This window comes from Epinephelus fuscoguttatus, linkage group LG10, assembly GCF_011397635.1.
Source record: "Epinephelus fuscoguttatus linkage group LG10, E.fuscoguttatus.final_Chr_v1".
Classification (NCBI taxonomy): Eukaryota; Metazoa; Chordata; class Actinopteri; order Perciformes; family Serranidae; genus Epinephelus; species Epinephelus fuscoguttatus.
Window position 1 is genome coordinate 36,458,348 of NC_064761.1, and position 17,620 is coordinate 36,475,967.

At 39.6% G+C, this 17,620-nt stretch overlaps 1 protein-coding gene across 2 annotated transcripts in view; it reads left to right on the top strand.

Annotated features, from left to right (window-relative positions):
- LOC125895551 (pre-B-cell leukemia transcription factor 1-like) overlaps nucleotides 1-17,620 on the top strand; it is a 99,672-nt gene that overhangs the window by 55,343 nt on the left and 26,709 nt on the right. For both annotated transcript variants that reach the window (XM_049587480.1, XM_049587481.1), the window contains exon 3: nucleotides 14,467-14,711. In XM_049587480.1, the coding sequence (XP_049443437.1) occupies nucleotides 14,467-14,711 (245 nt within the window). The remainder of the gene's footprint in view (nucleotides 1-14,466; nucleotides 14,712-17,620) is intronic.

Genomic DNA, 17,620 nt, shown 5'->3' on the forward strand with positions numbered 1-17,620 from the left:
CAGATTAAGTGTTGCACCTCTATTCCCAACTTCAAGACCCCCAGAATAAATCTAAGGGGTAAAAAGATGATTAACACAATAGATTTTCCCACATCTTTCCTTCTTCTATCGTGAATGGAATCTGGGGAAGACCCAGAGATGTAGGTGAAAGCTTTAGTAAAAGCTAGTTTAAGATTAGTTTATCAAAGTACTGTTACTAAGATCAAGTATGAACATTCATGCTCAAAAAACTTTTTTTGTTTATTTTCATATGAGATACTGAGTAATAATAAACTGAGGTTTGGTGAGGTTTCACAAGAGAACATATTGATTTTAAAGGCTATCTTGCCAAAACGCTTGGTTAAAGGTGTAGGTTTCAGTGGTATCTAGTGGTGAGTTTGCAGATTGCAGCCAACTGAAACTTCTTCCATGTGTCAAGAGTGTAGAAGAACTACGGTGGCCGAACCAAAAATGTTAATGGCCATATCTAGAGCCAGAGTTTGGTTCGTCCATTCTGGGCGACTGTAGAAACAATATGGTGGACTCCATGGAAGAGGAAGTGCCATATGTAGACATAAAGAGCTTGTTCTAAGGTTGCAAAAACACAACGATTCTTAATTTTAGGTAATTATAAACTAAAGAAAATATATTGTAGTATATTCTATTTCTGCTAGTATATTCCCCTAAATCCTACACACTGGACCTTAAAGTCTGATGCAGTCAAAGGTATTGAAACATTGGTTTTGCACTCTTTATGGCTTTGTATTAATAGAACAAGGCACAAATTAAATCCTCAGGCTGATTGTGTATTAATTCATATCGAGGACCATCCACCATAGCTTAAGGCCAGTTTCCACCAAACACTTTCGGTATGGTACCTTTGGGATATTTAAAAATAGCGGGTTTGTGTATTTAGTCCTTCTAAGGCAAGCTCAGGGGTTTAGTATTGCCAGAGCCCACAGGAACAATGCTCCACGACACTTTTAACAGTAGAAAAAATTTAGAAAAGTTATTAATATTAATATATATAAACACTTAAAGACCCACTCATTACTAAAAATGTATGTCATATAAAATCTAAATTAATGGTCAAAGTTGTCACAGTGAAATTTAAGGTGTGTTGATTGATTCACGTCATCAACTCATGCATTGAGTAACATTACAGGTAAACGTTCCACCTTAAAAGTCCTTGGCAGTCGGCCCAGTGAATCAAGTTATTAAACATCCTTTAATTTTATAGTTACAGTTTACTAATAAAACTCTCCACAGTATGAACAGAGGTCACATGAGCCTCAAAACCAGCCACAACTCAGCCCTGAGCAGAGTGACCGTCCTCTACTGACCAATCAGACTGCAGTGTTCACAGCTCCACCTTTTAGTACCAGATCTGTGTGCTAGGTACCCCAACAGAGGGGGGACCAAAAATGGGGACGGTGCACAACAGTTCCATTGATACCATCCACAACTTTTCACAGTGGAAACGGAAAAAAAGCGTACCGAACTGAACTGAACTGTCCCGAACTGAACTGCTTTATAGAAAAAGTTTCAGGGTGTGTCAGACAGAAATGAATGATAATGAATGAAAAAACATTGTCCACTGTGCCAGTGACGATGTCGTTACTCGTGGCCCTGAGGCTTTGGTGGACCTAATTCTAATTACCTTCATTAGTGGTATCTTCTGATGACAGTGAGTGTGTGTGATTAGTATTTCTTAACAAAGACTCTTGCTGCTTCTTTCTCCTCTGAACTGCTGGTTACAAAGCGGAGGGGCCACATAGAGGATGAGAAGGCAGCACAGCGCTTTAATGTGAAGGCTGTCAGCTCCACTCCCCTTGGTTTCCACCCTCTGAAGAGCACAAGGCCTTATCGCTTTAATTGACTCTTTATCTTTTTGTTAATTTCCCCTTTAGTGCAGTAGCTCCCGTTCTACCTTTTGATATGTCATTTTACATTGGTGTTTGCATGACTTACAGGAAGTGGCTGTATAGATTACCATATTTCATAAAAAAAAAGCAGATTTTTTTTTTTTTTTAGTTTTAAGGAGCTCCGTTGCTTCTTAATTGTCTTCATTGTCCATTAACCTCTTTGATATTGTCTGTTAACCTTTTTCCCTTAAAATGAATTACATGACTTTGTGTCTTAGAAAGGAAATGCAGTAAAATAATTGTATTCTTTACACATCCCAAAGCCATTTTTGTGCATATCTAATAAGTAATGTATAATTTTATAATGCTGGCAGGAGTTTAAAGACTTGAGTCTTTACAAAGGCAAACAGAGGGGACTTAAGGGGAGCAGGATTTAACAGTTTGATGCCTGTCGTCTTCCTCCTGGTGTATGTTGGTTCTCTTTCCATTCCAGTACACTTGCGACTGTATAATGAATTATGCCGATGTTGAATTAGCATGTAGCTGTCGCTTCGGTGCTGGTGCCTGCCTTGTGACAGGACCACCGTAGCACAGGCTGGCGTCGGGAGAGGGGGCTTCTACTGTGATTTATTAACTGCTGAAGCCACAATGAAGTGTGCCCACTGAAGCACCAATGCAAACAAATAGGGCCAGGGCTGTCACTGTAAATTCAAGCAGACAGGGCGACCGCAGCCTGACCAGAAAGGGTTAATTATGCAAAAGCATTTGGCTTTCATCAGACACACTGGACTGTTTTTAGAGATGGACTGATTATTCAAGACATGGTTACATCATCATTCTGTTTGGTGAAAGGTGTGACTACACACTAAATATCAATGTAAACATTAGAGATTAGACACTTTTATTTTATTATTTAAAATGAAATATTTTATTCCTTTTTTAAAAATATACAGGAAGCCATAAAAGCAATAACTATTCAGAGTCAGTGATATCAGATTTTTCACAATTATATGCGCTTGAATTTTAAGTGTTAACACTGAATATTTTACCATTTTATTTTTCATGTCCCAAAAATTACCTGCACAGTTAACAAAAATAAAGGCAGTTTCACTCAAGATCGATCACAGCTGATGGTGACAGTGAAATTACAATGACAGGATGAAACTATGAGTCTCATATAAAGGGTTAAAAAAGTTGACTACAGGATGGCTTCAATAATGATGAGATATTTCATAACAATTTAAAGATGATCATATGTCAGATACTTTTTTCAATCTAATTTAAATATCTTTGATATGATGAATATAAAGTATTATTAGGGAACATGGCTGCTGCCCCATTAATTCTTATGTCTTTTAGCACTGCGCTTTCCAGGTTTATTTATGTGACAACCTTTTATTTTTTATTTTTTAGTCTTTTGGGTAAAAGGGCATTTAATTTAAAAAGAAATTAAGTTGGAACAAATTCCAACTAACGCGTAATGAACCCACATCCTCAACAGTCCTGTAGCATTTGCATGGTTCCATTCATTTGCCTCACTCAGTGACAAGCTAACGTTACTGTTAGCAGTTGCACCTGTTGTTCCTCACATTACTTCTCAGATTTTGTGGGGTTGTGATTATCCGTACACAATAGCTCATTGGTGTTTGTACGTAGCTCATTGGTGTTTGTACGTAGGTTTGACAACCAAAACTTGGTTTCCAAATGCCAACCATGTAGCAGCTAGCTACAAGATGATTCGAATTTCAGTTCTACTTATGGGTTCCTTTAAGATGTGATAACACTTTGTTCTTGCAAACAAAGGCTACGTATCTGCAACAACGTTCGTAGCTGTCTTCCAGGATCTACATGACTATATCCATGGATGTATAAAGAGAATTGGATACAGTGTTAGAGGCAGGACCCTGTTCGTTCTTATGAAAGTTGCTCTGTGGTACATAAAGCCAGAAAAGCTTAACAGCGGCAGAGAGGCTAATAACCACCGACTAACCTTTAGTTTAGCACTCTGCTAACTTGAATAGCGATAAAATTATGCGTCTCTTTTCGACTTTTTAAATTAGGGATGAACGATATCGAATTTCTTTGCTGATATCCGATATGCTGACATATAACGACTCATTTTGCCAGTATACCGATATCAATATATCCATGTATTATGGAAAACATAAAATTCTGTTCCCCGAATCTCCTGACTGAATATACCTCTATATCTGTATGCTTGTAACTTGTTTTATCTTTATTTTTATGTAGGTCTGCTCATGTGATACAATGATAATACAACAAACTTTGTGAATATTCAGTTAACGCTTAAAACAGTGAAGATATTTTTGTGATCCAAACATTTGACCTAAAACAGGGAGTCAATGAGAACCAAAATCAATCAGTAGAACCTGAATTAGCTTAAAGGATACCCAACCCTAATTGTACGTTAGCAAAATCAGAAATAGCTTCACATGTTTACTGTGAAGTTTGAAGTCAAACAAAGCATTCAAGATTGAATATTGCATTTTTCTCCATGTTTGAACACTAGTTTGGATTTCAAATAAACAGTGACAGCCCTGTTGTGTACGAGTGATTTTTTTATTTTTAGCCACGGTGGCTGCTGCTGCTAATGCTAACAACTTACTTCATCTCCTTTTCCTCTTAATCAAACTGCTTTTGCTGCTGCTACAAACTCGGGAAACATCACTTCCTGTTTGCCGTTATTCTTAGGAAAGACCATCCTGACACAGCAAAAGTTTTCATAGGTTGTATATGAGTTACTGTTGGCTGATCGCTCAGCAACAGAATAGAGTAACAGATAAGAAAACATCACAGGTTGTCACTTTAAGGTCTCGTGCCTTTCGCCTTTCTACTCAAAGTGCTCATAGAAATGTCAAGCCAGGCGTTGCTGATCTGCCTGGACACGCTGTCACCTGACCGGCATCGTGTGTCACTTTTGGCCGACACTCCCTGTGCTGCTACCTGTGATGTAACACTGCGGATCACATTTCAGCGTCTGGGTGCAGAACGGAGGGCCTCCAAAGGTGTCTGCCAGTCTGAACTGAGGCACCCAGTCTCTGTCAGAGACCTTTATGTTTGACCGTCCGTCTCGCTAACTGTGACAGAACAGCCCAACATCATTAATTAAACATCAGGCTTTCCCCCCAATCACCCGATCGCCACAACAGGCTGCCATGCCAACAGTCCCTGTCGACATGCCTTCGAAATCTAGAAGGGGATTACGTATGGTAATGGTTTTTGACAGGCTGCCATTTGCCTCCGTTAATCTGATAGGATAAGATATCTGGACTGCAGAGCATGGTGTGCTGTAACTCTTTGAGTCTGATATTGTTATGCCATGAAAAAAACTGAATCATTTTGAAGATGCAAGCAGTGTCCTGGAAGAAATCTTAATCCCCTGACAAGCTTTTGATACCATCCCAAATATTGTCACTGACTCAAAAGCGTATTTTTAGACCTGGATCTTGCTTGTATTTGCTGTCAATTTTAATATTTCTCACATTTGTGAACTTCTGTCATGTATGTTGAGATGATGTGACAGTCTGTAACGGACCTGTGTCCTTCCCCGGTGATAACATTTCTCCAAAGAGGCTAGTAATATGATGCTAGCCCCAGGCTGCCAGCCCACTTTTATTTTGCCACAGTTCATTCCCCTTCAGAGAGAAGACAGAGTTTATTCTTTCGTCTTTGTTCAATTAAGACTCACCCCAAACTCAGAGCTGCTCTGAAATGATGTATCTGTGGAGCTAGTAGTTCAATTAATATTTTAATACCCACACCCATCTTCATATGAGGCCAATCTTCTCGGATGACTAATATATGGGGAACAGAGTACGTTACACATGTGCCTACTGAAAACAAGCAGTGAGGGGGGAGAAGAAGGGGAGCTGCTTTCCCCCAAATAGGGACGTAAATCATCTCAGAGCATGATATTCCGAGCTTATCCTCAAAGAGCTTTTTCCCTCAGTGTGGAAATGAAATAAATATTCCCAGATAAACAACCCGACAGTTAAACATCCACCTCTCCAAAAGCCAATTGCCCCGGGCTTTTATTAAATATCGATTTGATTTGTAAAAGGCCAGATATTTGAGGGGTTTAAATAAATGTCATGTTCTGCCATTCCAGTTTACTTTTCTTGTCTTCTCAGTCGGTGACATTTTGTCTCGCTGTGTGTACACACAGAGCAGCAAAACCACTGACCAGTGCACCTGACCCAGTCCATCCTTGCAGGGATGCTTTTGCACCGCTGACACATGTAGAAGTTTCAACTAGGGACGCACCGATTTATCAGCCGCACATCGGACGTTCGCCTTGTTGACTTCTCATCGGCCTTCAGGCAAACACAGTGACAGTGGCCGATGTTTTTTGATCATGTCACATCAATTTTGCGCAGGCTTAAAAGCAGGGCTCGAGAATAATGGCCATGAGCAGGTACAAAAAGAATACAATAACAGTTTGGTAAATGGGCTCTGTGATCTCACTGTTGTGTGACATGGAGGTTAGTAGCGTCCGGTGTCCCTTCCTCCCGGGGATGATAGCAAACATTTGGGAGCAACAGAAATTTTCTCTGGTACGCCTTCGAGGCAATAGGATGCAGTAAACTTAGTATCGTACGATCACAGGACGCACCCAGTTGTTTCCCTGATAATGTCACATTGTGAAAAATTAATCTGTTAAAATCAGCTGGAGGAGAGCTTGTTAACATTAGCTGTTAGCTGTTAGCTGTTAGCAGTCAGCAGCTACAACTAACAGCTAGGAGGTTGCATTGAAGTACATTGTGATGCGTCAAAGCTGTATTCAGTAAAAATGACTATTGATCGAAAGGGAATTGTAACATTCTCATTATGTGTTCAAATGTGATCTTGTAAAATGTAGTTTTTGGGGAGAAACATGAATAAATACTTTTGTTTGAAAGAGAAATTTGTTTATGTTTTCACAGTAATATAAAATAGATGTTAGACAATTATGATTTTTGTTAGTGAAAAGGCCTTTGAAGCAGTTTTTTTTAAGGCTGAAAGGCTATTTTAAATGTTTGTTTCATAAATTTGTCTGATTGAATTTATGCTTATTTAATAGTTTAAGTAGTGTAATGAAGGGCTTAATTACTTTGAAACTAGGGATGCACCGATTTTGAAATTCTTGGCCAATACCAATGGTTAAAATAAAAATTTGGCCGATAGCCGTTACCAATGTTTTTATGTTGTTGTTAATTTTATTTTTGTTGCTATTTGTTCTCCCTGCTGTGCCAGGGAAACAAATAAATCTTTACTATAAAACAATAACTGAAATGTTTTAAAATAATTAAGCCCTTCATTACGCTGCCTTTGAATGAGCACAAATTCAATCATACAAACTCTCACGTGAAAAACATTTTAAATAAAAGAATAACTGCATCAAAAGCATTTTTACCAAAAACAATATGTTATAATTGTCTCTCTCATATCTATTTTATAATGATGCGAAAACAACATTTTTCTTCAAACAGCTGTATTTATTTTTCTCACCAAAAACTACATTTTACTGTACAAGATTACATTGAACACATCATGAGAATGTTATAATTTACCTTTGCTCAGTACTCATTTTTACTGAATATAACTTGAATGCATTATAATGTAACCTTATGCAACCTCTGTGAGCTGTAAGTTGCAGCCAGTGGCTGCTAACAGCTGACAGCTAACGTTAACAGCTCTCCTCGTGCTGATTTAAACACGGATTAAGGTTCGTTGTCAACCATATAAAAACATCAGTATCGGCTAACAGCCAAATTTGTTATTTTGAACATTGGTATCGGCCCAGAATTTCATAATTGTTGCATCCCTATTTATGGTTGTTATTTTTTACTGTAGCATAGATTTCTTTGTTTCCCTGGCACAAAAGGGGGAATAAATAACAACAAAAAGAAAATAAACAACAATACAGGAACATCGCTATCAGCCAAACAGTTATTTTAAACATTGGTATCAGCTCAGAATTTTTACAATAGGTGCATCCCTAGTTTCAGCATTACACCATCCTGCATCCGCTTTTAGTAAATTCCTCTGCAGCCAGAGCCAATGTAAGATGTTTTTATTTGTATTAATGCAAAGAATAAAGTGAAGCAATAAAGCCTGGTGCATGCCTTCTTGTGAGAATTGCTTGTCAACAACAGGAGGGAGGAATAAGGCATTGTCTGACAACAAGCCATCTTTGAAACGCCTCCAAGAGGGAAATGGCATCCATTAGAGACATACAGAAAATGTGTGTTCACCGAGGGGGAGGGGGGGCGTCCAAATCACACACAGACTCACATACACACAGATAATTGTTTATCCCTGGGAGAACCTTCAGTGTTTGTCTGCGGGTGGCTAAGTAAGTTCACCAGCACTATTGGACAGGGAGTGCCCAGCAGACCCAAGGCTCGAAAAACATTAGGATGAATCAATTAGGCTGCCATTAGCCAATAAAGTGGCCCTCACTGAGTCGTGTAATTATGACCCACAGCAGAGCCAATTTTATGGAAGCACATTATCCCTTTCTTTTCTTTATTAATTTTATTTGTTTGAGATAATCCCTCCATGGTTTTAATTATGTGCTTTAGGTTCAGGGTGGAATAAATAAATCATCATTTGCTTCCATCACTGCAGGTCTGTGGTTTTTCTCCATGTAGACAAGAGATTGTTGCCATTATGCCTGTCATCATTGTAAGGATCAAACTCATTACTGGCTTAAATTAAAAACGAACACCGTCGCATCCTTTTCATGGAGTCCACATTAACCCCACTCGGAGCAGGTTCCCATCAGATTGTGTGATAAGAGGCGGCAGGAAGAGCTGATATTATAGGCAGCAGCTACTTAGCTTGTTCCCAGCTCAGAGGACACTGTGTAAGTGTGACAATGTGCTGTCAATGAGGGATGACAGTACACAGCCAACATGGCGTAATGCATTGTTCCTTCCTGGGTCCCTCCTGACAGATGCTCTCCAAGACAGCTGGATCAGCAGCAAGAATGGAGCTGGGATCTGGGCTGCGTCGTGTGAGGAGAGGATGCGATATGCGGCTGATTAGCGAGGGTATACATGTGTCAACAAGCAAGGCCTGGGGATCATGTCGGAGTTTGTGTTAATTGTCAGTTTAAGACACGTTTACCTATTTATTTTGAGCAGAATGCTCGGCTTCAGATACCCAGCCCTGTTGAGTGTTTGCTTTCCTCGACCTTTCTTACTCCATCTTTCCTTAAAAAAAAAAAAAAAAAAAGGAGTCAGCCTACTGGTGTTTTTTCTCTTTGCCTTCCAAGAGATCTCCTAAGAAATGACCTTCTTCTGCAACAGCCGCTCCTATAAGACTGATGCTGGAGGTGCTTCCAGCCAAGTAAAATAAACACTTCATGAATGTTAAGTTGGAACTTGGCAGACGTGAATCGAAACATTTTTTTGGACATGGGGAATTTTTGTGTTCCATTTTCATTTGACAGTCTAGACGTTTTATGAGTTTGGGAAGAAACCTGGCCTTGGTTTTTTGTTTTTTTTTTCCTGTAGAAACATCTGACAAGAGCTTCCTCCCTTACATTTGTGTGCTGGTGCTCTTTGATTTGTGCTTTTACTTTGTTTTCTTAGTAATGATGTGGATCATTTTGTTTGACAAAGACAGGTTTGTCTCAAGAAATAAATGATTTAACGTGCATTTGTGCATTTACATTTAAACATCATGGTAGACAAAGCGTGTCCTTCCGCAGAACTTTCTCCGATGGAACTCATTTATGCTTCCGGATTAGATGTCTCACTTTTTGTAAACATTTAATATGTGAATACTTTATTTGCTTTCCTTAAATGCACAATATGTAATTTCTAGCCCTCTCAAAAAATGACCACATAGGTTGACTCTGTAAGCAGCTTATTACGACCCATACTTATGTTGGTTGTAAGGCGCTGCCCTCTAGTGGCCATAGTAATTATTACAGGAATGATGTGACGTAGTGACAAAATCCATGTAATGTTGTACAAATATCAAAGAAGCCCTTAGATGGTGGGCGTGAGCGTTGGCGCCAAACAAACCTAGGACTTTCACCCAGGAGACCAGTGTCCATGTTCTGAAGTCGATGTTGACTTCTTTTAATAACAACGTAACCTTGTATGCTAGTATGTGTAGCATGCTGCATTGGTGACAAATTTTATATTACATCCGTGACAGTAGTACTTATTTAATGCCAAACCATGATGTTTTTCCTAAACCTAACCACGTAGTGTTGTTGCCTAAACCTAACCAAGTAGTTTGAGAGTGAAACTACAACCATTTTATGACATTAAGGACGTTTTTAAAACTGTGACCCTGAATGATAATATATGTAATTTTGGGGCTGGTCATATAAGTTGTTTTTGAAGTCAATGGAAATCTGCCTATTCTGTCATTTAGATGTTGGAGAGAGTGGGTGATTTCTGCTGGTACTGGTCTTTAAATCAAAACAATAACAAACGACAGACTTTGAAGAAGTAGTGTGGGATCATGGGACTTGTCGTCATTGTTAATCTATCTGACATGACTTAGGCAGAAATCACGTTTGAGACTAGAACATGTATTAAACTTTTATTCACATGACATTTAGTCACATTTTAGACGTTATGTCATTTTATTAGAATGAAATGGCTACAACCAACTTTTATTTTGTATTTTGTCGCATTTTTTTCATCTGCCCATGTAATGTATTCAAGTTAGAGGGTTAGGTGAGTTGTCCAAAGGAAAAGATGTAATCACAATGTTCAGTTAGAATAACTTCTGCGTAGAGGACCAGCTAGGCACATGCAAAAAATGAAACGAGGCTGAACAAATAGTGACTCAATGGTTTGTTTTGAGCCACCTACAAAAAAAAAGAAAATTACATTAAGTGTAGTTCTATCTTGCTGTTAGCAAATTCCTACGAGGACTTTACATTGTCATATCAAAGCCATCAGACTCCATAGACAAAAATAGTAATTTTACTTCACAGAATACCTGAGTGGCTCGTCTACAGCTGCCATGATTGGTTAACAAGTAAGGTAAAGCTGTGAAAATATTCTTAATGTAGCGTACACTAAAACTGAGATAGATTTTTTTTTTATCAAAGATGCTAGCAAAGCAACACAGTACATAATATGAGTGTAGCAGAAACGTCGGATTATTGTGTTTAACTACCGTAAAACTTCAAAGAAAAGTCTAGTCCCAATAAAACCCCCAGTCCCTTTTGCTAGCCCGGTGTGGCTACACATTTTGACAAATAAACGGCTGTCTCAATTAGAGGCCTGGTCTGGTTGCCAAGCAGTTCATTTTTTTTTTTATAGAAGTTCTTCGGATGTGTAAAACCAGGTTGTTGGCTACCTCAAATTATGTGAACATTCCTTGATTACCCTGTAAGTTGTTCATACTCCTTTAGTCAGTAAGGGTCCTCAGATCAAAACAATCAAAAGGGTTTTTTATAAAAATGAATCCAAGTTGAGAGTATTGTTTGTTTGGCGCCGTAACTCACCTTCTCTCCGGTGCGCCGTCTTTTGGGGCCAGATTGAATGAATGACTGAATGTGGTCATATTTCCCATCTTTGCTGAGCAACAGTTTTGTGTAAAAGGAATTAAAGGCCTGTCTCAAATACAGGCCTGTTGATTTTAGTGATTTAAGCAAATAATAGCCCGGGCTATTAATCTACATTTTACGGTATATCTTTAAACGTTACAATTATGGCTTAAATTGACAACAGAAATAAACTTGTTTGCTGATGTTACTTAAATCTGCATTTGAAATCAATGACCAGCTGTTTACACAGAGGTGATTGTTGTTGTTAGTGCGATGTCATAGTGATGGGGTCTGTATGCCAAATTGGAAGTCAAATTTAAAGCAAACATTCTGTGAATCTTGTGAACCTTTTCAATCCTCTCTGTAATACTAAATGCAGCTTCTTATTTGGCTCTTTCATCAGTTTTTCTTTCTTCCTCTTTAACTATGTGCTGCTGTGAGTTGTTTTCCAGTGAAAATGACTTCCAGAAAGTGCAGCTCATTTTCCTCCATGGGATATTGTGGTGTGCTCTCATTTTAACACCCACTTCAGTCTGGTATTTATGAGGTGGTAACTATAGAGAAAAACTGCCTCTCCATAGTGGTGAGTGTTCAGGAGCCAGGGAGCGGCGGGGGCCTCCGCTGATGTACGTTAACTAAAGCGGACAGGCGGGTTTAGAGTTTCTGATGGAGCAGGTTTGATCGGGTCATAATGCGGCTGCAGTCGTGGCGGTGCGGAGGTGAGACGGGTGTGAAGCCATCCGAGATTTTCCCCTCCGAGCCGGTCCATACATTACAGGAGTGATGAAGGAGTCTGGGTAATGAGACAGGATGTTTGTACAGTCCTGCCATCCCACGAGACCCCCCCTTACCCACCATCCACCCTCCTCCAACACTCCTCCCACTCTCAATCTACCTCCCGCTGAGCCTCTGGCCTGAACCCCTGACCTCTCCCACTCGCCAACAGTTGCCATATTTGCATTTCCAGTCCACTCGGGGGTGACTGAGGGAGCCCCCTCCTCTTTCTCTGCTAGTACAGCAGGCCTTATTCTCATCCCAGTGACCCCCTGCCCAGGCCTACCAACCCGGACAGCAGTCTGGGGTTAATGCACCAAGCACTCCCATTGTCTCTGAATTAATGAAGTGCTCCCTGCCTGTCCCTTCTCATTCAATGACAACGAGACAAATGACAAATGGTAACGTTTTAAATGGCTATCGACACACGCGGGGCGTAAAGTCACAGAGTCACAGCTCGTCTTGGCGCCGCGGCCGAGGCCCGGTAACGCCGGCTGCCGTCGATGCACTTTGGATGTCCACTCTGGGATCAATTTGGATCCTAGCTACACACTGGAGGAGGTGTTTTATATTGAAATGGATGGTTCTCAGATGGAGGAGGAAGAGTCAGAGCCTGGGAGTGTTTTCACCTCAGAAAATGGAAGGTGGGACTTGAGTCTTTTTAAGAATGGCAAGGGAGACCTCTAGTGGAGGGCAGAGGAATCCATCAGGATTCCTATTCCTGTTCCTATTTATTGTACTGTGTTGCAAGGATAAGGAACGTTTTGTTTCATCAGATTACTTTATATCAGTCACACTGCTTACTAGCAGGGCTGCACAATTATGGCCAAAATTCACAATTTCCCCTCCGTGATCAACAAGTTTGATTCTGATTCTGGAAATTATAATCATGATTATTTGTCATGAGTACTCATTGATTTTAGAGACAAAATATTTTTATTGCACTTTAACAACAAGATCTCTGCCTTTATTTTCACATTGTGCTATAGTCCTGCTTATTAACAAATCTTTGCATCAAAATAAGACTTTCAATAAGGTTTTCTTTCTTTCTAAAATTCTGCCCAAAATACAGGCTAACTAAAAATACATCTGCCATCACAGGATGCAACCAAATGAAAACAGTATGTAAGAGCGAAACAGACATTTTAAATGATAATATCGCAGTTGATCATGTTCATGTAATTGTGGGAAGACAAAATCTTGATCACAATTAATATTTGATTAATTGTGCAGCCCTATACACAAGATGTCAATTTTGTCTCTTGCCAACATGTGCCAGCCATTAAATCTACATGTGTATTTAATATATACAGTGCACTGTCCACTTTAGAGAACTTTGATTTTAATTCTACGTCTCATATTGATGCACAAGAGTCACATAAACTACATCCAAATTAACAATGATAACTCCAGCAGCAAAAGGAGCTCCATGAAGAACAGATAATAAACTGAATAACTGTAATAATTTAAGTAATAATAGTGACAACAAAGGAGATTTACGTAAGATAAAAAGGAGAGACAAAGAAAATGGATTATGGGATTTATTCCAGCAGCGGTGAGAAAGGAGAGGTTAGTGAAAAAGGTTCCTGCACAAACAAACGTTAAATTTAGGGCTGCAGAGAAAAAACTGCAAACCGTCACATCGTGTAAGCTTCAAATGGGAAGTTTTTGTTTTTAAAAATGCCTGAAACAATTAAATTGATTGCCAAAATAGTTGCAGATTATTTTTCTGTGGATCAAATAATCAATCTATTAATTGTTGCAGCTCAAAATGAATTAGACATCTGGTTAATATGGCCAGAGCATTGGGTTTTTTGGTGGAAGGTGGAAGAGAGTGACGAGTGGACCAGGTGTGAAAGATATATTTCCAGAGAGAAAACAAAGTCAGGCAAAAACTGAAAGACGAAAACTTCTTCCCACTCCCTCTTCAGTCCAGTGAGAGCTGCAGAGGGAGAGTCCAGCAATACAATCATACACCACACACGCACACACACACACGCTTTGTTGTTGACATTCATTGCTAAAATGTTGCATTTCTAGAGGAACTGATTTTTCCCTTAATCCCTTTTTATTGTGAGAATATTGTCATTTAACAGTACACCACTTCCTGTATCGTCTGCACACTTCACACTTACAGTCTCTGCTTGTCTTTCTTTGCCACAACACACTGCATCACTCACAGTGAGCGGGTGGATGTGTGGGCGCAGCTCAGCGGTGTCAGCCCGTGCAGTAGGGCTCTCTCCGGCTGACAGCTTGTTACGGTGCATCACGCCACTGCAGGTGTGACCTTTATGACTGACCTCTGACCTTCTCCTGTCACTGCAGTGCTGAGTATCCGTGGCGCCCAGGAGGAGGAGCCCCCAGATCCCCAGCTCATGCGCCTGGACAACATGCTGCTGGCAGAGGGCGTATCCGGTCCGGAGAAAGGCGGAGGCTCGGCGGCGGCGGCGGCTGCAGCGGCGGCCTCGGGAGGAGCGGGGGCGGACAACTCGGCAGAGCACTCTGACTACAGGGCCAAGCTGACCCAGATCAGACAGATCTACCACACAGAGCTGGAGAAGTATGAACAGGTGAGGAAAGCAGATAGCATAAGAGGAAGCAGTTTGCTGATGTGCATCTCACCATATTTCAGCTCGCCATTTGAGACTTTTTTAGCAGTTAATGCAAGAAATGTACCTTTCTCACAATATATAGTAACAACAACAAAGGTGCTCCAGCAGTTTGGACGTAATGAATTTACATTAAATAAAGAAATGGTCAGAACTGATACAGCGGAGGCCGAGACATCCTGACTTTATACAGGTCATCATCCAACAACACTGTAGCCTACATCTCCCAAAATGCAACTTGATTGCATCTTTCTGTTAGACCCTCCTCATCCATGTCTTTCAAATTCAGCTCATCTTTTCCCAGCTCAAGCCGAGTTAACTCTTGTGACATCATATTGGAAACCACTCATCACAGTTTCCCAGAACCCAGTGTAACTTTGTTAAACTGCTTGTTCTGTCCCACCAACAGTCCCAAACATGAAGATCTTCAGTGTGCATTTATATAAATCACAAAAAGCAGCAAATCTTGAAAAACTTTATAAAATGTCTGGGAGCAGCGAAAGAAGAAATGAGCCCAAAAAATTGCAAGAAATTAGTAAAAAGAGAAAATTAAAAACAAGAAAAATTAGTTAAAAATAAAAAAGAAAGTTAAAAACAAACAAACAAATGACCTGCTGAAAAATTATAGTTATTCTGTAGCATAATTTTAAATATATGATTCAAATAATAATAACTATAAATATAATGTTCCCCTAGCCTTTTTTCCCTATTAATTTATTTTTTAAAATAATTTTCTAAATCTGTTAATTTTTTGGAATGTTTCTCACCAAGTTGCTCATTGCCTTTTTGCCCCATGATTTTGAAAGAAATGACTCTAATCTGTTCAGGGTTCAAAGGTTAAACAGTTGAGAAAGGTGTCTGAAAGCAGCACAAGAAAAGTGATGTCACGCCAGGTTTCAAAGGGTTAATTGTTGCTGAATAATTTTCCATCCATCGACTAATTGAGTAATTGTAATCAGTTACAATTACTGAGGAAATATTTAGAATCAAGTTATAGTTACTGATCAAATTGTTGGTGGTTGCAAAGGGATCCGCAACATCCAAATATAATATTTCCGGTAAAAAGTTAATGTAGAGAATACAACTTTGATTCTGTTGCTTTGCAGCTTTCTGCAGTGCAGGAACATCGTCTTTTAGCGGAGCCTATTTACGGAAATTTTTCAGCTTTATTGTCAAGTTGTAAACATTTTGTTACCAAAGTAATACAAAATAAGCAAAAGAAATGAGCTACATTACGTTGATGAAGTAATTAGAATAGTTACATTACTAATTACATTTTTAAGAGGGTAACTAGTCATCTGTAAGCTATTACATATCAAAACCAACCCGATGAAGCTCCTCCAAAGATAAACTACAGCAGTGTTTACAGGCTGAGTGGTACTCTTCCTCATTACAATTCAAACACTGCAACTTTATTGTCAAGTGTAGTGGACATTTGTCTCACAGAATGAATGTAAAACAACAAACCATGGTGTAGTCCTTACTAATTAGCATATGAGTGTGAGGAGGAAAAAATGAAATGAAGTTGGCAGTAGACTCATCATTGTGGACTTCCTCTGTACTGCATCACTTGTGCTTTATGGTTAACCATTAAGACGAGTGGTGTAGTGGAGGGTAACACACACACACTCAGCCAGAAAGCCATGGAATATACAGGAGAGTAAACCCACTTCCTCCTCAGTAACTTACCCATCTACTTTGTAGTACACCCTCCTCATCAACTATTACTTCACCACTGATCAGGACACAAGTGTGGATGCACTCTTTGTGATGAAAGCCATGTATTTACAGCTCAAACAGTTAGTTATTTAATTACTTGATCAAATGAAAAAAAATGTAAGTAACTTTTCAAGTAAAAATTCAGCTTTTCTTTGTCTTATTATAGTAAAGTGAATATTTTTAGGATTTGTAATCCTTTGTAATCCTGATCGAAGAAAACAAGACATTTGATGATGTCACTGTGGAACTGGTTTTGGTCATTTTTCACTATTTATACTGACACTGTGACACTGTGGCCCCTCAACACACTGTCCAGTGCACAAGCAATAGATGCAGTCATATGTAGGGATGGGCATTTAAGAAATTATCATGTTTGAGTACTCCCATAAATTGTTATCAAGTGCTTGAGAACTTGCAAAATATAAAAATCTACCATAAGAACTGAGTCCCGTGGCACCATGGTTGCTCACCTGGTAGAGTGCATTACATGAAAGCTCAGTCCTTATCACAGCGTCATAGGTTTAAATCATGCCTGGACCGAATTTTCTAGTGGAGGAACCTTAAATCCTCTATTTCATGTGTCCCCCCCACAATTTTAAAATCCACCCTACACCCTTGGTCCCAAACGAGCACTGGAGTACTGATGAGCAACACTTTGTGTGTTCTCTTGTCAGAACACACAAAGTACAAACATCAGCTGTGTTTATGTCATGACTGAGCTGCTGGTCCATCTCCCCACTTTTTATTTGCTCCCCACTTTTTATTTGCTCTTTTAAATACAGACTTATTCTTCACTGACGCAGGATCAGCCTTAAATCACTCTTATACATTCGACTGTTTCCTCCTTATACATCACGCTCAGTACGAATTCACTTTAGATTGTGTTTCCAGCCCAGAATAGTCCAGCACATGCAGTATGTTGTGTGTATCTGTGTGTCTGTTGCAGGGGGGGATGATTTCCTCTCATTGCCTTGATAACCGATGCATTCACGACAATAGCATCCCTTTCAGATGAATGTGAGTAAGACAGATGAACACGCAGATAGACAGACACAGACAAAGCCTGACACGGCTAAATCCAGAGAGAGATCGACAGGAGGAGAAGAAATAAAGAAGAGGAGACAGTAAGAGACGCAGAGTCGGAGTGTAAT